The sequence below is a fragment of the Tachyglossus aculeatus genome, chromosome 16 (genome assembly GCF_015852505.1).
Source record: "Tachyglossus aculeatus isolate mTacAcu1 chromosome 16, mTacAcu1.pri, whole genome shotgun sequence".
In the NCBI taxonomy this organism is placed as follows: Eukaryota; Metazoa; Chordata; class Mammalia; order Monotremata; family Tachyglossidae; genus Tachyglossus; species Tachyglossus aculeatus.
In genome coordinates this window covers 28,803,739-28,827,353 of record NC_052081.1, presented here as the reverse complement: position 1 = coordinate 28,827,353, position 23,615 = coordinate 28,803,739, and the positions used below count along the sequence as shown (strand labels likewise).

The 23,615-nt window shown below is 43.0% G+C and overlaps 1 protein-coding gene across 1 annotated transcript in view; it reads left to right on the top strand.

Annotated features, from left to right (window-relative positions):
* ATRNL1 (attractin like 1) overlaps positions 1–23,615 on the top strand; it is a 602,420-nt gene that overhangs the window by 137,990 nt on the left and 440,815 nt on the right. Inside the window, exon 19 of the mRNA XM_038758614.1 lies at positions 4,472–4,609. Coding sequence (XP_038614542.1) covers positions 4,472–4,609 — 138 coding nt within the window. The remainder of the gene's footprint in view (positions 1–4,471; positions 4,610–23,615) is intronic.

The following is a 23,615-nucleotide window of genomic DNA, read 5'->3' as shown; positions in this document are numbered from 1 at the left end:
ACAAAGTGATCAGGTTGTCTCACAGGGGCCTCACAGTCTTAATCCCCATTTTACAGATGAGGTTACTGAGGCCCAGAGAAGTTAAGTGACTTGCCCAAAGTCACACAGCTGACAGTTGGTGGAGCCAGGATTTGAACCAATGACCTCTGACACTGAGCCACGCTGCTTCTCTAACAGCAGCTCTGTTGGTAGCTCAACAAGCTACAAGCATTATCAAAAGTCTTTGAGGTATGGGTTCAGGTATTTGTTCCAGGCTTTGCTCTTGAGGCACCTCAATCAACCATAATTTATTTAGTGCCTGTTGTGTGCAAAGCATCGTACTAAGTTCTTGGGAGAGTATTCACTCATTCATTCAATCGTATTTATTGAGCACTTACTGTGTGCAGAGTACTATACTAAGCACTTGGGAAGTACAAGTCGGCATGAGAGCAGCATGACTCAGCGGAAATAGCACGGGCTTGGGAGTCAGAGGTCATGGGTTCTAATCCCGGCTCCGCCAACTGTCAGCTGTGTGACTTTGGGCAAGTCACTTAAATTTTCTGGGCCTCAGTTACCTCATCTGTAAAATGGGGATTAAGATTGTGAGCCCCATGTGGGATAACCTGATCACCTTGTATCCCCCCAGAGCTTAGAACAGTGCTTTGCACATAGTAAGTGCTTGGGTTTCTAGGGCCATCAATCTACCCTGAAAATTAAATTCACTACAGAACACCAAGGGACTGATTCGAAGGTCCTGGGTAAGGAAAATTTCAAATGAAAAAATTATTTCCGGGCTCACTGCCCCCAGACTTGCTCAAACTGTCTCGGGTTCACTGTAGCCAAGCCAGAGACCCCAGGTAGTCCCAGGCCACCTCCTTCAGCGGACCCCTCCCCACAATCTGTAACCATGGCGGGTGGAGACAAGGAAAGAGGGCCAGTTGGAGTAGGGGCTGGCATTTTAGTCTATCAGCACTGGGGCTCAGATCCTGACTGCTTTCTTTCTTAAGATTTTTGGGAGGTCACGGGGAGAGAGAGGCAGAGGCCCAAGGCCCTCAAAAAGGGAGAGGATTCCTGAGTCACTGATATCACTGTGCCTGCCTAAGCCTCCCCAGGGCTCAGCCCATCCGGAGAGATCTGTGAACACTGCTCTCCCACCACATCGTTATGCATCCCAAAGAAACAAGAAACCGGTCTCTGTGTGGGGTTGGGCATGGGATGAGGGGAGGTCTGAGGGTCTCCTTGTGGCTTTTAACTCTAGTGTGTCTTCACCCTGAGCAGATAGCAAGAGAATGGAAGGAGGGCTATGGCCCCTGGCCGCTGGCATCTGTTTCCTCTGGCAGTCAGGCTGAGCCTGTAAAGCAATAAACAAGGGTATAAGGTTTAAGATCTTTTTAACAAAGCCTCTTCATCAGGGATGAGGCCCAGGTGACAGCATGCCATGCCTGGCGTGGTTCGGCCAGGAAGAGAGGATTATGGTGACAGTGGGAGTGAAGGGCTGGGCCAGAAACCACACAAGTTTGTGTGTATGTTTGTGTTAGTTGGCAGGGAAAAAGGGGAAATTGCTGAAAACCAGGGAGCAGTTGACTATTACTGCGAAGCAGCATGGCTTGGTGGAAAGTGCAAAGGACCAGGAGTCAGGGGACCTGGGTTCTAATCCCAGCTCTATCACCTGCCAGCTGCGTGACCTTGGGCAAGTCATTTAACTTCCCTGGGCCTCAGTTCCCATCCCTGGTGGGATCGACTGCAACACTTCAGCAGTGATTTGGGGCCTCCTCCAAAGGACAGGTGTCCAGGTCTTCCCTCAAACATTCCACGATGTGAAGTAAGGGAAAATCTAGCCAGGGCCACCCCAAATGGAGTTATTTTCTGGGAAGCCGCAGACTCCATTCCCCAAACACGAATGCACAACCACATGTACTCTTGCGAACACGTCCATTCACCCATCGGATCCCAAGGAATAATTCATTAGCTCAGCCGCGGCCAAAAGTAATCGTAGACCTCCGGCTCACCTGATAATTTATGCAAAATTAAAAGAACGCTGCAGTTGCCTTTTTCAATTTCTAATTCAGCATTTTAGTTTTTCCTTCTGAAAGCGGGACTCCAGATTTAACTGCTCTGATGCCCTTTTACAGTATTTGGGGTAGCTCAAGCTATGGGAGTGATTGAGTTCTCCAAGAGAATGGGCGAAGATAGAGAATAGAGTGGGAACCAGAACTGTACCTTAAAGGACTCCCACAGTTAGGAGATGGGAAGCAGAGGAGGAGCACAAAAAAGAGATTGAGAAGGAGCAGCCAGAGAGATGGGGGAGAACCAGAAGAGGACAGCATCATGAAGCCAACGTTGAATACTGTTTCTAGGAGAAGGGGGTGTTTGGCAGTGTCGAAGGCAGGTGAGAGGTTTATAAAGATTAGGATGGAGTAGAGGCCATTGGATTTAGCAAGAAGGAGATCATATGTGACCTTTGAGAGGGCAGTTTCTGTGGAGAGAAGGGTCAGAAGCCAGATTGAAAGAGGTTAAGAAGAGACTTGGAGGTGAGAAACTGGAGACAGTGGGTATAGACAACTCGCTCAAGAAGTTTGGAGAGGAATGTTAGGAGGGAGATGGAGCGATAAGTGGAGGGGGCCATGGTGTCAAGCGTAGTTTATTTTTTAGGGTAGGAATGATATGAACAGGTTTGAAAGCAGTACAGAAGAAACCATTGTAGATTGAACAGTGGAAGATGGCAGTTAGGGAGGGTAGACTCTTAGCAGGCTTCCCAAAGAGCTGTAGTGGTGAAAAAAAATCCGTCCCGAAACAGCCATTCCAGGACTTTATATTTACCGAAATCGATTCGAATTGATTTCCAGCCCATTCCAGTTTAGTTTAGTTTAGTTCCAGCAAAGCTTAAAATGAAGACTGAGAATTGGTCCTGAATTGTGAATTCTGCTGTCATGAATATAAACTGTTTTAATTTATTTCCTAATGAAGATGTAGTCATTGCATAGTTATGTCAGAACTGCCATCGTATTGCCAGTTTTGAAAAAAGATCAATGTACCAATTTATGGATTTTCCCTTTGGAAATCTTTTGTTTAGACTGCCTGGAGTGAGGCCTGCCCCTGCCCTGGTGTCCTCCTAAGATCAGGGCCTAAAGGTAGTTTTCTGGAGTGAAGTTGTCCATAAAGGAGCTTCTTCTGTGTGGGAATCTCCCAGATTCCAAAAAGAGGCCTGGAGCCTTGCATGTCATTGTGTTAGCTCCAACTTCTCCATGTGACTTCCAAGAAGTTTGGAGAGGAATGGTAGGAGGGAGATGGAGCGATAAGCGGAGGGGGCCATGGTGTCAAGCGTAGTTTATTTTTTAGGGTAGGAAAGATATGAACAAGGCTTCTTGGAAGTTCTGGAGAGAGTGCCTTAAACCTCTCAAGACAAGGTGCAAAGGGCTGGGCTTTGGGAGGGCTGGGCATTTATTCATTCATTCATTCAATCATATTTATTGAGCACTTACTGTGTGCAGAGCACTGTACTAAGTGCTTGGGAAGTACAAGTTGGCAACATGTAGAGACGGTCCCTACCCAACAACAGGCTCACAGTCTAGAAGGGGGAGACAGACAACAAAACAAAACATATTAACAAAACAAAATAAATAGAATAGTAAATATGTCCAAGTAAAATAGAGTAATAAATCTGTACAAACATATATACAGGTGCTGTGGGGAGGGGAAGGAGGTAGGGTGGGTGAGAGGAAGGAGGGGCCTCAGTCTGGGAATGCCTCCTGGAGGAGGTGAGCTCTCAGAATGAAGGGTGCTAGGGCAGCAGCAGCCTTGAAGTTGGGGGAAGTAGAGTAGGACCGAGTAGTAAGTGAATGCTCCACAGTATATGGATAATCAAGGAGTTAATGTTTATGTATTTGTCCAGTACCAATTTTTATATTGTAAAATGACTGTATTACACAGTGCCCTGTTTCTTCACTGAAGTTGATCCCAAAATCTAAATTCTTTGCAATTATATATTCTGGTATTCTCAATAACAACTCACGTTTACTGAGAACATAATGATATTAGGTGATTCTGATGTTGCATAGTGAATGGGTCAAAATGTCGCAGATTTTCCCCCCATCTCTTGCAGATTGTATTACTCAATGAGTCATATTTACTGCATGCTCACTGTCTGAAGAACACGGTTAAATGCTTGGGAGAATACAAAACAACAGAGTTTGTAGACACATTCCCTGCCCACAAAGAGCTCACAGCCTAGAGGGGAGGGATGAAATTCATAATACTTTTAAACTTCCCCAAGTGCTTAGTACAGTACTCTGCACACAAGTAAGTGCTCAGTAAATACAATTGAATGAATGAAGGAAGGAAGGAAGACATTTTTGACATATTTAGGCATTTTTCCCCAATCACTTTGTAAAGCATTGTGTATTTTAAAGGTTGCAAAAAATATTTGATTTACATTTAGTGTCGTCACACTATGTAGAAGAATATTTACAATGCCATTTGTTCTTTGTTATAGCCTGCCAGTGTAATGGACACAGCACTTGTATCAACAGTAACGTGTGCGAGCAGTGTAAAAACCTCACTACAGGAAAGCAGTGCCAGGACTGTATGCCAGGATACTACGGAGACCCAACCAATGGGGGCCAATGCACAGGTAGTTGATTTTCTTCTTCTATAATATGGTTCTATGCCAGGAACCTGGAGTGAAAGAAACGAGCATGGTATTCTAACATTGGCTCCTTAGTTTGAATAGCTACACTTGATGGTTTTTGCGACTGCTTTTGTGAATGATGTTGGTTAAGTCTGTGCAAGACAGTTATTGGAGGGATAAATTTAGTACGTCAGGGGTGGTAACTGTGGAAATTTGAGTGACAGGCTTTAAGAGGCTAAAACAATTTAACTTTTAGATGCTGTTTTCTTATGCAAAATCATTTCCTAAACAATATTTCAATTTTAATCATGTGTATGCTTGGAATAAGGAACTGTAATAAAAAATGACTGAATTGAAATTGAAAATTTCTATTTCCAGTTAATGGCATTTAAATGCTTACTATTTGCCAGACACTGTACTAATTGGTGGGGTAGGTGTAAGATTATCAGGTTGGACACTGTCCACGTTCCACATGGGGATCACAGTCTTCATACCCATTTTATAGATAAGATTACTGAGGCATGGAGAAGTAAAGTAACCTGCCCAAGGTCACAAAGCAGACAAGTCATGGAGCAGGGATTAGAATCCAGATCCTCTGACTCCCAGGCCCGTGGTTTTTCCACTAGGTCATGCTGCTTCTCAAATTATAAGTTTACAGTGTATCTGTTTTAAAAAATTGTGACTGTTGGCATTTTCTCCTAAAAGTTGGCATTTTTGGAAAACTGTTCAGTTCTCTCCTATTTGGTATTCCATCATTACAGATTCAGTTGCAGCTTCTAGTAAGTGAAGAATGTTTTTAATGACAATCAATCAGTAGTATTTATTGATCACCTATTGTGTATAGAACACAATACTTAGCACTTGGGAGATTACAATAAACCTGGAAGACAGGATCCCTGTTCTCAAGGCTTGCAAATGGATTTTGACTATTAGGAGCTTGTGTTGTGTGGTTGAAAGGAAATAAGAGCACTTGATTATTTTTCATTCTATTGATTAGCCTAAAATTTGAAAGCAGAGTTATTTAATCATGGTAGTATCTGTTTGTAGAGCGCATGGTTTTTAATTGTCAAATAACATTTCAGTGATTCTCCTTGGCTATGCTGGCAAATGAACTGAGGTCAGCAGTTATTATATCTGATATATGAGTGAAATATGTTCATGTCAAAAATATTAGAATTATTTCCTAATTAAAGTTATTCATCCTACTTAGTGATCATTTGGCATGTCTATACATTTAGATTGACTTGTTATTTTCTCTTACAGTTTGTTGCAGAAATATTTATATATTTTGATGTGTCATCCTCAGCAGAATTAATAGGCTTACCGTATGCTACTGTTAATCTAAATGGTCCAAAGGTTGTCCGGCCACTCTGGCTCCTGAGTCTTTCTGCTTTTATAACTGCTTCACTGAATGGGTTCGTTGAACATCAAGATTTCACATACAGGCCATCCCCTTCTAGTTCTGAACTACCCACTGTACAGAAAGTCTGGAGTTGCCATGCGCTAATTTCGCTGATAGCATAGGGGATGAGAAAAAGTCCCTACCTACTGTTCAGGCACTGCAGGGAAATTAATTTATACCTCACTGTCTCCAAAACACATACTTGAACCTCAGCTTCCTCGCTTCGGGCAAGGTCACCAGAGGCAGAAGGCACAGATTGTGCCAGTTGGAAGGGGCAAATATTCTATATTTTACTGTCTGTCTCCCCCTCTAGATCGTAAACTCGTTATCGGCAGAGAACGTGTCTGCTAATTCTGTTTATTGTACTGTCCCCAGCACTTAGTACAGTGCACTGCCCACAGTAAGTGCTCAATAAATACCATTGATTTTTGTAGTCAGGTTCAGGCAGTCAATCAATCAATCAATCGTATTTATTGAGCGCTTACTGTGTGCAGAGCACTGTACTAAGCGCTTGGGAAGTACAAGTTGGTAACACATAGAGACAGTCCCTACCCAACAGTGGGCTCACAGTCTAGAAGGGGGAGACAGAGAACAAAACCAAACATATTAACAAAATAAAATAAATGGAATAGATACGTACAAGTAAAATAAATAAATAGAGTAATAAATATGTACAAACATATATACATATATACAGGTGCTGTGGGGAAGGGAAGGAGCTAAAACGGGGGGATGGAGAGGGGGATGAGGGGGAGAGGAAGGAGGGGGCTCAGTCTGGGAAGGCCTCCTGGAGGAGGTGAGCTCTCAGTAGGGCCTTGAAGGGAGGAAGAGAGCTAGCTTGGCGGATGTTGGAAGGGAGGGCATTCCAGGCCAGGGGGATGACGTGGGCAGGGGGTCGATGGTGGGACAGGCGAGAACGAGGCACCGTGAGGAGATTAGCGGCAGAGGAGCATAGGGTGTGGGCTGGGCTGTAGAAGGAGAGAAGGGAGGTGAGGTAGGAGGGGGCGAGGTGATGGAGGGCCTTGAAGCCGAGGGTGAGGAGTTTGTGCCTGATGCGCAGATTGATTGGTAGCCACTGGAGATTTATGAGAAGGGGAGTAACATGCCCAGAGCATTTCTGGACAAAGACAATCCGGGCAGCGGCATGAAGTATGGATTGAAGTGGGGAGAGACACGAGGATGGGAGATCAGAGAGGAGGCTGATGCAGTAGTCCAGACGGGATAGGATGAGAGCTTGAACGAGCAGGGTAGCGGTTTGGATGGAGAGGAAAAGGTGGATCTTGGCAGTGTTGCGGAGCTGAGACTGGCAGGTTTTGGTGAAGACTTGGATGTGAGGGGTGAATGAGAGAGTGGAGTCGAGGATGACACCAAGGTTGCGGGCTTGTGAGACGGGAAGGATGGTAGTGCCGTCAACAGTGATGGGAAAGTCAGGGAGAGGGCAAGGTTTGGGAGGGAAGACAAGGAGTTCAGTCTTGGACATGTTGAGTTTTAGGTGGCGGGCAGACATCCAGATGGAGATGTCCTGAAGGCAGGAGGAGGGATGGGGAGAGAGCAGGGGCAGAGAGGGGCAGAGATGTAGATTTGGGTGTCATCAGCGTAGAGATGATAGTTGAAGCCGTGGGAGCGAATGAGGTCACCAAGGGAGTGAGTGTAGATCGAGAACAAAAGGGGACCAAGAACTGATCCTTGGGGAACCCCCACAGTAACCTCATCTACCTCACTCCAGTAATAATAATAATATTAATGATACTTGCTAAGTGTCTACTGTGTGCCAAGAACCATTCTAAGCACTAAAATAGATACAAGTTAATCAGTTTGGACACAGTCCCTGTCCCACATGGGGCTCACACTCTTAATTCCCATTTTACAGATGAGGTAGCTGAGGCCCAGAGAAGTTAAGTGACTTGCCTAAGGTCATACAGCAGGCATGCGGCAGAGCTGGGATTAGAACCCAGGTCCTTCTGACTCCCAGTCCCATGCTCTATTCACTAAGCCACACTGCTTCTCATGCTGTACTGCTCCCCCATCCCACATTTCTCATGCATAACTCCGGTCAGGAGGCTGGGGGGGAATTCACTGTCCTTTCTTCCGACAGCGTCCTGGTTTTCTTCCTTAACTGGAATTGCTGCTGGGAGGAAATGACGCCTGATCTCATTGGCCCCCAAGCTGATAGGCAGCTAGAGCAGGGCTAGAGGGGTGTGTAGCAAAGTACAGAGCGACAGGAGAGGACCTAGCCAGGTTAAACTGACGCAGCTCCCCACCAGTGGGGCAAAGACGTGTTGCCAGGACTATGCATCGTGTCCTAATGGGTAAAGCATGGGCCTGGGAGTCAGAAGGACTTGGATTCTAACCCCTACTCCATCCTTGTCTGCTACGTGACCTTGGGCAAATCACTTAACTTCTCTCTGCCTAAGTTCCCTCATATGTAAAATGGAGATTGACTCTGAGCCCCATGTGGGACACGGATTGGGTCCAACCTGATTGCTTTGTATTTACCCCAGTGTTAATAGCAGTACATAGTAAGCATTTAATAAATGCCATAAAAAAGTAGATATCTCTCTGGTCATTTCTGTTCCTAGCAAGGACCCAGTCATGTTTGGGATACATAAAGATAAAGAAAGTCCCTAGGAATAGTGGAGGGGAGGGGGATGGGAGGGAATGAGCTACAGTTTAATTTTTAATTAATTGTAGGGCTTGGTTGTTATTGCCAGGGTTGATTCTGGAATGAAACCTAATGGATTGCATCTAAATCAATGGGATAAACTTATTCCATGATGCATCCACATATTCTGGCTTTGCCCTGGAGTACACTTGTATGTTGTTGCAGGTAGTATTTGAATGCTGCTTCTAAGCAATATTCCTAACACTGCCCCTCTGTTGGTGTTTGAAGTCCCTATTTCTATTCCTTTGTACTCAATTTAACCATTTCTATCAGTAGCAGTTATCGACCACCTACTATGTTCTAAGAATTTGGGAGACTACGAGAGTTACAATAAAATATCCTGGCACTCAAGGCGCCCACAATCCCTCTGTAGACTGTAAGCTTGTTGTCTGCAGGGCATGTGTCCGTTATACTGTACTCTCCCAAGTGTTTAGGACTGTGCTCTCTGCACAGTAAGTGCTCAATAAATACGATTGGCTGACTAGAGGTGGAGCTAGACTTTTCATTAACATATAAATAGGAATAAATAGTGTGTATAAGACGTACATAAGTGCTTAAGAGGCTGGGGGTGCTTAGGTGATGCAGAAGAGATGAGGTAGCAGTTGGGGAGTATAAAGGGAGGGATTCGAATTCTGGGAGGACCTCCTGGAGGAGATGTGCATTCACGAGGACTTTCAAGGTAGGAGAGCTGAGATCTGTCATATCAATCAATCAATCAATCAATCAATCAATCGTATTTATTGAGCGCTTACTATGTGCAGAGCACTGTACTAAGCGCTTGGGAAGTACAAATTGGCATCACATAGAGACAGTCCCTACCCAACAGTGGGCTCACAGTCTAAAAGGGGGAGACAGAGAACAGAACCAAACATACCAACAAAATAAAATAAGTAGGATAGAAATGTACAAGTAAAATAAATAAATAAATAAATAAATAGAGTAATAAATATGTACAACCATATATACATATATACAGGTGCTGTGGGGAAGGGAAGGAGGTAAGACGGGGGGATGGAGAGGGGGACGAGGGGAGAGGAAAGAAGGGGCTCAGTCTGGGAAGGCCTCTTGGAGGAGGTGAGCTCTCAGCAGGGCCTTGAAGGGAGGAAGAGAGCTAGCTTGGCGGATGGGCAGAGGGAGGGCATTCCAGGCCCGGGGGATGACGTGGGCCGGGGGTCGATGGCGGGACAGGCGAGAGCGAGGTGCAGTGAGGAGATTAGTGGTGGAGGAGCGGAGGGTGCGGGCTGGGCAGTAGAAGGAGAGAAGGGAGGTGAGGTAGGAGGGGGCGAGGTGATGGACAGCCTTGAAGCCCAGGGTGAGGAGTTTCTGCTTGATGCGCAGATTGATCGGTAGCCATTGGAGGTTTTTGAGGAGGGGAGTAATATGTCCAGAGCGTTTCTGGACAAAGATAATCCGGGCAGCAGCATGAAGTATGGATTGAAGTGGAGAGAGACACGAGGATGGGAGATCAGAGAGAAGGCTAGTGCAGTAGTCCAGACGGGATAGGATGAGAGCTTGAATGAGCAGGGTAGCAGTTTGGATGGAGAGGAAAGGGCGGATCTTGGCAATGTTGCGGAGCTGAGACCGGCAGGTTTTGGTGACGGCTTGGATGTGAGGGGTGAATGAGAGAGCGGAGTCGAGGATGACACCGAGGTTGCGGGCTTGTGAGACGGGAAGGATGGTAGTGCCGTCAACAGAGATGGGAAAGTTAGGGAGAGGACAAGGTTTGGGAGGGAAGACAAGGAGCTCAGTCTTCGACATGTTGAGCTTTAGGTGGCGGGCGGACATCCAGATGGAGATGTCCTGAAGGCAGGAGGAGATGCGAGCCTGGAGGGAGGGGGAGAGAGCAGGGGCAGAGATGTAGATCTGGGTGTCATCAGCGTAGAGATGATAGTTGAAGCCGTGGGAGCGAATGAGGTCACCAAGGGAGTGAGTGTATATTGAGAACAGAAGGGGACCAAGCACTGAACCTTGGGGAACCCCCACAGTAAGAGGATGGGAGGGGGAGGAGGAACCTGCAAAAGAGACTGAGAAAGAACGACCGGAGAGATAAGAGGAGAACCAGGAGAGGACGGAGTCAGTGAAGCCAGTGAAGCTGTCATATGTGAAAGGAGAGGTAATAATAAACCTGGGGAAGGGCATAAGAGAGAGATTGGTGGTAAAAGAGATGAGGATGAGGATGAGGTTGAGTGAATAGGTTGCTATGGGAGGAACAAAGAGTGCTAGCTGGGATGTAGAGGGAGAATAGAGTGATTAAGTGGGGGATTGAGATCTGACTGAGGCCTGTAAAGCCAGTAATCAAGAGTTCTGCTTGATGTGGAAAGGAGTTGACAGTCATTGGAGGTTTTTTTGAAGAGTGGGGAGAAATGTGAAGGTAAGAGGGGAACCAGGAGCAAACTATAGAAAAAAAAGACAAGATTAGGTAGAGCTTCAAGGAAAAAGGAGTAGACCATTATTGAAGGCAGCTGAGGGGTTGTGGAACATTAGGATAGAGAAGACTCCGTTAGACTTATCAAGAAGATGTTGCTAAGAATTTGGACAAGTATGGGAGATGATAAATAGGCAAGAGTTGGATAATACAGGAGAGTTCAGAGAAGGGTTTACTTATTTTTTGTGAGATACAGGATTTCCTAGTGGTTAGAGCAGAGGCCTGGGATTTAGAGGACCTGATTTGTAATCCAGGCTCCACAACTTTCCTGCTATGGAACCGTGGGCACGTCACTTAACTTTTCTGTGCCTCAGTTATGTAATTTGTAAAATGAGGATAAAGAAGTCCTTCCCCCCCCCCCCCTTAGATTTTGAGCTCTATGTGGGGAAGGGACTGTTTTCAATCTGCTTATTTGTATCTAGCCCCCAGCCCCTAAAACAGTGCTTTGTGTGTAGTAAGTGTTGCAGCGTGGCTCAGTGGAAAGGACATGGGCTTTGGAGTCAGAGGTCATGGGTTCAAATCCCGGCTCCACCACTTGTCAGCTGTGTGACTTTGGGCAAGTCACTTAACTTCTCTGTGCCTCAGTTACCTCATCTGTAAAATGGGGATTAAGACTGTGAGCCCCACGTGGGACAACCTGTTCACCTTGTAACCTCCCCAGTGCTTAGAACAGTGCTTTGCACATAGTAAGCGCTTAATAAATGCTATAAAAATTACCCCATTTATTGAATTGTGATTAAAGGGAGAGACATCAATTGCAGAATATGTTGAAAAGAGAATGGCACTTCGGTAGCAGGGAAAATTATTTAAAGTGAAATCTTTATCACTAACCGTGATAATGTTCCATTGCAGTAACCTCTATTCAGCAATTCAGTGTCCATTTTCAGTTAGTAAAATTGCACATCTGTTTAAGATTAAGTGTATTCAATTGAATGAAGAGATTAATGCTTATCTTCATTGACAGTTGAACATTTTTTGGTAATTTATGAAGCTTTAAATAATTTTAAATAGTTCCCTCGTTTCCTGAAGTTGACAAAATGTTCTCTTGCTGTTCTAGCCTCTCTATTCCATTGTGATATATGAAAGTCATTTGTATTCTTTAGGGACACATTAGCTATCTAACCAAATAAGGACTATGTCACCTTTGGTGAATTATGCTTAATATAGTAATGGGTAAAGTCAGTTTATAAGGCCTGATAAGTAATATTTTTCCCACTTGTTTCTTCATTGTGAATTGGAGATTACTGGTGGAGTTTATTCTTTTTGTTAGGTATATTTTTAAAAAAAGTCTCTGGAAGATGCCATAAAATAATTGTAAAGATAGATTTTCATTTTTTGAAAGTAAGACTTCATTTACCCATTTTGGGCTTAGATATTGTTCCTTCCCAGATCAGATTCTAAAACTGCTATGGGTTCAGCGGTCAAACAGTTTTTTTGTGCCATTTCATATCTCTTTTAGGGTTTACTTCAACCCATCTACAACTTTTATTTATGCTGAACTTCTTTTGGCTTTAGTACTAGGCAGAAGAATCCAAATGTCCAGTTTACAGCAAAGCTTGGTTTATTACATCCTCTCCATCACTGGCATCAATACTAATAAATATATTACTATGTATTTTTTTCATATATGCTGTTGAGGATATAGTACGAAGAAATTGTGCTTTGTCGGGAAAGGTTTCTGGGTATTTGAGTGAACTTTTTTTTTTTTTACCAGGAAATATTGTAGGTAAGGGGGTTGGATACTTTGAACTTGTATTTTGTGACTGCTTATTTTTATTTATAGAGTTTACTTTTAGTTAAGATTATTCTGAACTATTGATAAAAGGCCATGTTTCATATGCCCCTTGGGTTGACAATGTACAGTGACATCAAATGAATAACCAATTGATATGCCCTTAAGAAAAATATTGAAAATAATTTTGCATTTTATTGTAACCTTGTGTCATTAACTTTTTTTGAGTCATATATTTGACTCTGCCATATTGGTCCAATTGTGACAATGAATTTGATTAAAAATGGTTGGCTACCATTAAGTGAGGGTGCCAGGTTATTTGGTTCTATATTGGGCCATCTGGTTTTCAGCCAATCATTCCCACATCTGAAATGATTGCACATCAGATGTCTTTATGTCCAGTATTGTTATTTTCAATGCCCAACCTCCTTCCTGCTGCTTGGTTCCGTGGCTTCAAAGAGGCGCTCATGTTTATTTTTCCCTGGAAGGGGAACTCATTGGTTCCGGAGCAAGAAGGGATGTTTAGTCAATCAATAAATCATATTTATTGAGCATTTTAGTGGTACAGAGCAATGTACTAAGCACTTTGGGGAGTTCAATAGAGCAGAGCTGGTAGATACATTCCTTGCCCACAAGGAGTTTTTGCCTAGATGGGGATGAATTAAGCACAGTTATTCAGAATGGCATAAATCACATAATCGTGTTGCACTGGGTTCCCAGAGTAATCTGTGACATCATATATAGCAATGTCCAGTATTCTCAAGTGCCATCAGTGACCACACTGTATTACATTGTAAATTCTTTGTGGACAGGGCAGATATGTTTTGTACTCTTCTACAAAACAGTGTGGCCTAGAGGACGGAGCATGGGCCTGGGAGTCAGAAGGACCTGGGTTCTAATACTGGCTATGCCACTTATCTGCTGCGTGACCTTGGACAAGTCACTTGACTTCTCTGGGCCTCAGATATCTCATCTGTAAAATGGGGATTAAGATCATGAGTCCCATGTTGAACAGAGACTGTGTCCAACCTGATTTGCTTGTATCTACCCCAGCGCTTAGTACAGTACTTGGCATATAGTAATCATTTAATACCACAATTATTATTATTGTCATTATTATTATCATTACTTTCCCAAGTATTTTGGGAGCCTTTTGAGCAGAAGAGCAAATTAAATGAAACGTTCAAGTAGTCGGGGCACAAAAAGAGCCAGTTGTACAATTTACACCTGTGCTAACACTTTATTGTAAATGTGATGATTTTAAATGCTTTTAACCCCACTCCAGATGGTTTCCAGTGTTGCCCATATGCTACTACTGCTGTAGTAGTAACTCTTCCCACTTTCTTGGGCTGCTTCTTTGGGATTTCCCCATGGCCACCCTGTGCCCTTGGGCCCAAAAGGCATGAAGTTGGAGCAATGCTGGATGAAGAGTGCTGGGGGAGGCAGAGATATTTGACCTGGTCTCCCTTGGTTATGGGGATTCCCCAACTGGAGGCATCAGCTCCATAAGGATGCAGGAGAGGGACTATCACAGCTTTATGAGCAGGCAAGCAGGTCTAGATACGTTGGTCTCTCCCTTTCAAGCTGGGGAATGTGAGGACATGGAGCAGAGTTGTTGGTTTTATTTTCCCTCTCGTCGGTAGGCCTCGGATTCCCCATCCCAGACCTGGAGGGTTTCTCTCACTTGGGAATGCTGTGAGGGTGGGCCAGGGCCTTGTCGTGCTTCCCACCGCTGAGGCAGATATCCAAGCCCACAGCAGCATTGCAACCCCTATGATCCCATTTGTTGAGGAGCTAAGCTATTCATGAGGTGGAGGCTACCACTCGTTTTTGCGCCACACAAGCAGTAGTGGCTGTGGCCCAGCTAGCTGATTCTAGGCTGGTTGCTGGGGATGGTGACAGCAGCAGTCCAGCAGTAGTGAGTCAGTACACTCCCACCTTTTTTCCATTCTTTTTCCCTTCTCCCATTTTTTCACCCCTTCGCCTTTTATTCCTCTCTTACTCTGCATCCCTCTCACTCCCCTTATCTATGCATTTGGCTGTGTACCCTTAAGCACTTTGATACTAGTCCCAGCCCCTTAGTGTGCATCCTTATACTCTACTGTTTTCCCTTTCTGGAATTTATTTTAACTTATGATTATGATTAACTCCCCCCTGTTAATCAGCTAGTCACATAACAGGAAGTGTGTGGGCAGGGAACATATCTACAACTCTGTACTGTACTTTCCCAAGTGCCTAGCACAGTGTTGTGCACACAGTAAGCACTCATTGTCATTGTTTTGTGGAAAAGAGACTCATTAGCATGGAGAGTCCCTTTCCTAGGACTCAGTTCCCATTCTTGTTTTTGATGTAAGCCCAGGCAACATTCACCGCATAATTTTTTTTATCAATATCTATTAAAATTGAATGGTGTTAGTTAAGGGAAACACATGGACACTTGTACATAGGAAACCCAGGAATCAAAAACTTGGTCAGAGACATACTCACACAAAAAAATATGTGCACATGGAAAAGGAGATATGGAGTTTTGGATTATTAAAACAATTAAGATATTTAACAACATGAAATTTTATAATGATAATATAAACGTCATGCTATCGTTTATTAAACAGTGATCACTGTATAAGAAAGCCCACCAACTACACCGTGGGATGTAAATATTATATAATCCTCAATTTTTTAATAATATTTAAGTGTTCACTGTGTGCCAAGCATTGGGGTAGATACAAGTTAATCGGGTTGAACACAGTTCATGTCCTGCATGGAGCTCACAGCCTTAATCCCCAAATTACAGATGAAGAAACTGAGGCCCAGAGAACTGAAATGATTTGCCCAAGGCTCTCACAGTAGATGGGTGGCAGAGCCAGAATTAAAACCCAGATCCTCTGATTTCCAGGCCTGTGCTTCTCTAAAACATTTTAAAACAAATATTTAGTATTAATATTTAACCGATTCAATATGTTCTTTGCTTTAAAACTGGATAGTAGTTTAGTTGGTAGTGTAGCATAAAAGGATTGTCTGTGTGCAGCCACTTTACTTTAATCTTTAAAGTAAAAAAAATTAAGTTAAAATACCTTTTGTAATGTGCTTATTTTCCAAGAATGTCCACTTGCTACTATACTTCAGGGACAAAAAGCAATAAATGCATTTTGAATTCAATTGTCTAAAGCATGTACTTCATGAAAATGTTGGTAGTATTCTGCTGCTGTCAGCATGGTTCCATTTTTATGCTGAGCAAACAAGTTTGAAACCATCATTCTGTGGCTTTTCGTTTGGCAAATTTTATCGAATGATAATTTTAGAGACCAAACTTTCCTTAATGGATCATATTATATTCAAATATTTGGCTACCATCTCAAAAAAAGCAAAAGTGCACATTGAATATTTGAAAATCAAACAGGATTTAACAAAGTTTAAGTTGTAGTCTTGCACACCAAAACCGTCAACCTATTTCATTCTGTACTGGGAATGTTGGGTATCACATGGGAAGGGAAGGCAGGAGGAGCAGGTAGGTAGTTGCTGTCCATGTCTCTACCACCAAAACTATCAATGCCTGGGGAGCCAAGCCTAACAGTAAGGTGAGGGGCTGGACCAGAGAGTAGAGGGGAGACCTCGCCTAGTGTAGGAGTGATAGGAAATAGTAATAATTATTATAGTATTTGTTAAGTGCTTACTGTGTGCCAGGCACTGTACTAAGCCCTGGGGTGGATACAGTCCCTGTCCCACAGAGGTGGGGTGGAGATCAGGGACCTTTAAGCTGCCGTTAAACCCAGCACTAGGCCCAGACAACTAAAGCAAGCAAAACAGCCAGTCAGGGCGAAGTAGGGCTGGGGAAAGTGCCTTATGGCAGCAGCAGTAGTGGCTAGCCTGAGCTGGGAATTCTCAGCCTCCACTGATTCAATTGTATTTATTGAGTTCCTAATTAATTAATTATGGTATTTGTTAAGCACTTACTATGTGTCTGGCACTGTACTAAGTGCAGGGGTGAGTACAAGCAAATTGGGTTGGACACAGTCCCTGTCCCAAATTGGGCTCACAGTCTTAATCCCAATTTTACGGATGAGCTAACTGAGGCACAGAGAAGTGAAGTCACTTGTCCAAGGTCACACAGCAGACAAGTTGCACAGCCCAGTTTAGAACCCATGACCTTCTGACTCCCAGCCTGTGCTCTGTTTACTAGTCCATGCAGCTTCTCTAACTGTGAACAGTCTAACTGCTTACTGTGTACAGATCACGATACTAAACGCTCACACATTCTTCCAGCCACAGAGCACGTGAGACAAAACAGATGGACACAGAAATGTACAAAGAGCACACAACACAACCAGACACCCATTGAAACAGAAATACTTCGACAAATATGCAGTGATATTTATTGAGCACTTACTGTGTTCAGACCACTGTACTAAATGCTTGGGAGAGTGCAATACAACAGAGGTGGTAGACACATTCCCTGCCCACAGCGAGCTTACATCTAGAGCAGGAGGCAGTAATATAGATAAATTACAGATATGAACATAAGTGAAGATGAAGGTGGGGTGAATATAAAGTGCCTAAGTGGTTCAGATCCAAATGTGCAGATGATGCAGAGTTATTTAGGCCTTCAGTTGGTTTGTCCTCTAGACTGTAGAGAAGCAGCGTGGCTTAATGGAAAGAGCCCGGGCTTGGGAGTCAGAGGTCATGGGTTTAAATCCTGACTCCACCAATTGTCAGCTGTGTGACTTTGGGTAAGTCACTTAACTTCTCTATGCCTCAGTTACCTCAACTGTAAAATGGGGATGAAGACTGTGAGCCCCATGTGGGACAACCTGATCACCTTGTATCCTCCCCAGCTCTTAGAACAGTGCTTTGCACATAGTAAGTGCTTAACAAATGCCATTATTGTTATTATTATTATTATTATTCTGAGTCTCTAATTCTGTAACAGTTTAACAATTTTTCAAAATGAGTACTTGACCTTCAGCTTCAAAGAGGTCATAAGTAAGGGCTAATCCTAATTCTAGGATTACATATTGCTTAGCATAATAGGTGAGTAAACACATTTTATTTTGAAGTGATTTAATTCAGGTGTAGCCACTTATAACTATTCGTTTTGAGTTACTTTTTGCAGTTCTTCTTTCTCCAGTCAGATTTTTTTTTTAACATTTTCTGTAGAATGTAAAATTATACTGTGGCTCTGTGGTTTGTTCCCCCATCTTCATGAAATTTTCAGTAATTTGAACCAGAACTGGAATTTCATGAAGAAATATTTAGCAGTATGTTTAGACGGCTCCTGGTTAGTGCTAGTTGACGATCACGGGACAGTTCAACTCAAATTTAGATTTTGAACATCAGTACCTTTTTATGAAACAGGACAGGAAATGCATTTTAATGTATTAGAATTTTAGCAGATAAAGATGGGGTTTGCACCCCATCAACCTATTCTTCTTTTCCTGAACCTTACTGAAATGAAGGATGCCCTCTTGTTCCTTAAACGCATAAAGCTGAATGATTCCCAAACTGCAGGGATCCCTAGTGCCATTGGGCAGCAGTTCACAATCCTCATTTTTTCAGCTTCACTATCTTAGAAGAAAGAAGTATCTCCGAATTCCAATTAAGATGGACTTCAAATAAATAGCTTAGGGAGAAAAGTAAAAGAGAAACAATTAATCAAAAGATAGATTTCATGTAAAAGTCGCATAGTAGCTCCGGAGACATGACTTTTTAGATTTACTTGTAATGATTTAACTCTGAGGAATTCAAATATCCTTATTTTCAGTCTTTCAAATATCTCCAAAGCGAACCTGTGTATTGATCAGATAAGAACTCAGTGTTTGCAGCTATAACCTTTATTGATGCGTATATCCAGGCTTTATTGGTGTACATTTCCAATTTGTTGAAGTAAATAGTCTTTTCATATGCAGTGGATAAAAGTTCACTGAGTAATGGCATTTTGAATCTCTTTGAAACTAGTTTTGTTCCTGCCTGAGTAATACTTAAATAGTGAGTTGTATTTTCTATTTTGGAGTAAAAGTATTAAGCTAAACTCCCAAGTGGTAAGGCAGAGTCACAAAAAATAAGGTCCTGGAATGGTGTCAGTCACATGTATTGTACGTTTTGTTCTCCTCAGCATGTTTTGCTAGCTATAGCATGTAAAATTAATGGAAAACAATGTGTCTTCTTGCCGGTGACTTAGTGGGCCTTATCATTTTTATATGCAATGCTTTTAGAAGTCCAGGGCAGCATACCAACACACCAAGGCCTCGGTTCTCCAGCAAACTAAGAGCCTCTAACATTTTCCGTTTTTATACAGTTTATTGGGAGAGGAGGAAATTGCATATCATTTAAACCTTTTCTTGATCCCTTCCATGACCCTCCATTATAAGCAATCCTCCTCTAATTACTGTTAAGCCTTTTTGACCAAAGCTTTGCAATTTTCTATATAATTTTCCCCAAACCCTCCCCGTTTTTCTTCTTTCATATTAAGTGACAATTCGAGGATTGACCTGTGTGCATCTTTCTTCGTTATTTTATCTTTGAGTGTTTTGCAAGTGGCAATCAGTTCCATCTCCTCCCTGACCATCCAAACAAGTCCTTCGCAGTGCAGGACTCTTAGCTTAACTGCTCTGGCTCCAAACAAGCAAGATCCCCAAAGAGTTGCCCTATCGTGAGATGAAATCATTTAACCCAGAGCAGGGATGAACAGAGGAAACACTTAGACATGCAGTAAAACACAACCTGGGAAGCAGCATGGCGTAGTGGAAGCGCATGGGCCTGGAAGTCACAAGGTCGTGGGTTCCAATCCAGCCTCCACCACGTCTGCTGTGTGGCTTTGGGTAAGTCAGTGACTTCTCTGGGCCTTAGTTACTTCATCTGTAAAATGGGGATTGAGACTGTGAACCCCGTGTGGGACAGGGACTGTGTCAACTCCATTTGCTTGTATCCACCCCAGCACTTACTACAGTGCCTGGCACACGGTAAGTGCTTAAAAATAGAGCAGTTATTATTATTCTTTGCTGTGTGACCTTGGGCAAGTCACTTACCTTCTCTGAGCCTCAGTTACCTCATCTGTAAAATGGGGATTAAGACTTTGAGCCCCACATGGGACAACCTGATCACCTTGTATCCCTCCCAGCGCTTAGAACAGTGCTTTGCATATAGTAAGCGCTTAACAAATGCCATTATTATTATTATTATTACTATTATTATTATTATTATTATTAGTCTTGCCTATGAACTTGGATCTATGCCCTTTAAGTACCCTCTTATCTGTCAATGGTATTTACTGAGTACTTACTGTGTGTCAAGCACTGTAATAAGTGCTTGCGAGAGTGCTGTATAACAGAACTGGTAGACATGTCCTCTTCCCACTGCAAGCTTCGGTCCTTATAGTGCAGGTACATATACATAATCTATTTTACAGTCTACTTCTCCCTCTTGACTGTAAGCTCCTAGTTGGCAGGAGATGTGTTTACCAACCCTGTTGTATTGTGTTCTCCCTAACACTTATTATAGTGCCCTCTCCACAGTACCAGGTCAGTAAATGCCATTGATTGCCCATTTGGTGTATTGGCTGCATTTGGAAGACAAGTGCAGCAGCTTTCAAAAGATTGTGAGACTGAGGCAGGGCTGCTAAGCAAACACATCATCACTAGCATCAGTTTTGAAAATGAAGGAGAGGGTAAATTCTACTACTGGGACATGATTCCTGATGGTGCAGTTTACCCCCACATGTGGGTGTATCTGAAAAGGGTGCTGCAAAAGCAGTGATCTTGAACAAAACCAGGCACACACAAAGATGAGGCTTTATTTGGACTTGTTTGGTTTTGCAATGTCTGGCCCTGTTTTCACTTTCAGGTTTTCATAGGCATTGCCACATTGAAAGCATTCACTGAATACTGCTACCTAAGTATTTCACCATCCAACGATGTGTACTTAGATAGAAACTGAAAACTGAATTCAAAAGCAACACTGGTCTGATCCAGTAATGTTATTTTCACATGTAGAAATCTCTCATTAAATACCATTGCTTGACAAAGGCATTATAGCCTCAAACAGTACAATTTTTTTCAGTACTTAATGGGAAAAGAGATTTAAGAGCTTTTAGTAATTGTTAAGCCATGAGATGTAGACTTTAAGCAATATGTATTTTCTATAGAAAAGATATAATTCATTGAGGAAAAGGCCTGCAGTAGTGCAGTACTTTTTTTTATTAGATTAAGGGATTAAAGACTTTTTTGGGATATTTTGAGCCAATATTCTCATAGCCTTGTTAGAGGATTCTCATTTTGTGTCCTAAAAATTACTTTTATTTGTATCTAAATCGAATTCTGCAGTTTAAAAACTATCATTGTCAGGGTGTTTCCTGAAATATGAGAAACAGACCATAGCTCCATCCTTTGGGTATATCATAATTCATTATAATGCTAGAATCTCTAATATTCTAAAGCCATGATTATCTTATTGGAAACACATCCCCTGAAATTCACTTAACTGCTACTCTATAAAACCTATTATTATGGGAGGTGGGTGTTTATTCTGTTAGAAGACGACAATAGTTGCAAATTGAGTCATTTGGCTTAGAAAGATTAATTTGTACATTTAGAATATTGAGCACCTGCAGTGCCTAAATTAGCTGGAAAATGGGGAGGACTGAGCACATATTTTTTAGCCAAAAGTAGTAATAGTTTTAGAATGTGTTTAGATATTCACTAGCCATTTTATAGCTCAATTATAATGTGGGAGTTATAATCTAAAGAACAAGAAAGCCCACTAAAACTGTTCTAATAGAGGCAATTGCCGAAAGACTCAAATGAAGAGAATAATTAGGTGAAATTTTGGTTACATTGGTATTTGATAAATTTGTGCATTGTCTGGTAAAACTGTAATTAAATTGTATTTCTTTTTAATTTAGGCCTATAACTATTTTCCTATTTATGCATCCAAATGTGAATATGTGTATGTGTAATATATGTGTAAAAAAGTCACAAATGCTTACGCTGTGGTTGAAAAGAATTGGGACAAAAGGGAACATACAGCACTCTCACAGAACAGAAACAGACACATGATGATCTCACATAATTCAGCCGTACACAGCACATTTATTCGTCCCCACATATACAAAACTACTAAAGCTTCCCGTCTGTGTTCCAATAACAACAGCCCCAGTGGAGAAGTAGGGAGAGGAGTGATCACATATATGGCGGAGACAGGCAATTGGCCCAGAGATCAGTGGGGAGAATAATATATTTTCTTAATTTAAATGGAAAAGCTGAACTTGAGAATTAAGCTGGTTTCATTTGACTTCTAAAAATGTGATCTCTTTGTTTTTTTGGAGTCTGATCATATCCTGAGTGGGATTTCAGTCTGATTTCATGCCCATTTTAATCCCTGGCAATTTGTATTCTCATGATTGGAGTTGCTAAGCAAATTTTGTTTGTTCAGGAACACTGCGCAATAACGATGATTTTTCTGGGTTCCCCCTTGGTTTGCCCAAGAGGGTAACTTGTGTTTTTTCTCATTGCAGTAGGGAAGTATTTGAGGGCAGTTTCATCTTTCACACACCTTTATGTGCCACTCTTTTGGGACAGATAAGGGTGGAAATTGGAACCATGGAGGTGAAGCCACTAGTTTTGCCCAATAGGTTTGGGCCAGGGCAGGCAGCTGCAGCCATACCAACCTCATCCCTGATACTGGAAAGAGGCCAAAGGTGGAGCCGCAATGTTGTATCCATTTCTTTCCCCCTTCCAGCAGGATGCAGTCCCTGGCCTGACATGTGAAAGGTTCTTTCCAAGCTGGTGGTAGTGGTTCAGACCAGAGACTGCTTCATTCATTCATTCAATTGTATTTATTGAGCACTTACTTGTGCAGAAGCTCTTGGGAGAGTACAAAATAACAATAAACATACACATTCCCTGCCCGCAGTGAGCTTAGACTCCGGGGCTGGCGGGGGTGGGGCACTCTTTAAGAGCCACTACAGACACAGTTTAAGCTTCTCAGACCAGGACAGTCTCTGTGCTCCTTCCCAGCTGGGCATGGATGACCGTGAGTGGTGGAAGATCCAACTTAGCTAGCTTGTCCTGGATTGGCACTAGAGTCACTTCTGCTGAGCCACTCGAGGTGGCAGGAGGAGGGTGGCAGTGGTGCCAGGCTTGGATAACCTCTGCTGTTAACCTCTGCAGCTCATGTCCTTGTAGGCCCTAGGAGCAGAAAATCATCTAGCAGTGCCCCTTATCCCAGAGAGGAGGATAAAAGCAGCATAGGCAGAGAAGAGAAGAACACAGAGTGGCAGGAGATATGAGTTCACTCATTATTTCACTGGTACTCACTCAGTGCCTACTCTGTACACAGCAGCGTGGTTCAGGAGAAGCAGCGTGGTTCAGTGGAAAGAGCCCGGGCTTGGGAGTCAGAGGTCATGGGTTCAAATCCCAGCTCCGCCACTTGTCACCTGTGTGACTTTGGGCAAGTCATTTCACTTCTCTGGGCCTCAGTTCCCTCATCTGGAAAATGGGGATGAAGACAGTGAGCCCCCTGTGGGACAACCTGATCACCTTGTAACTTCCCCAGCGCTTAGAACAGTGCTTTGCACATAGTAAGCGCTTAACAAATACCCTCATCATCATCATCATCATCATCATCACTCTAGGAATTTGGTATTGTACAATAGAAGAGAGCTCCTGCTTTTAAATGGCCTTTCATTTTCTTCTCCTTTGCATTCCATTTTTCCTCTTTCTCTGTCCTTCCCCATGCTCTCCCTATTTGCTTCTCCCTTCCCCCTTCTCTCTCCATACCCTTCTTCTCTCCTCTTCC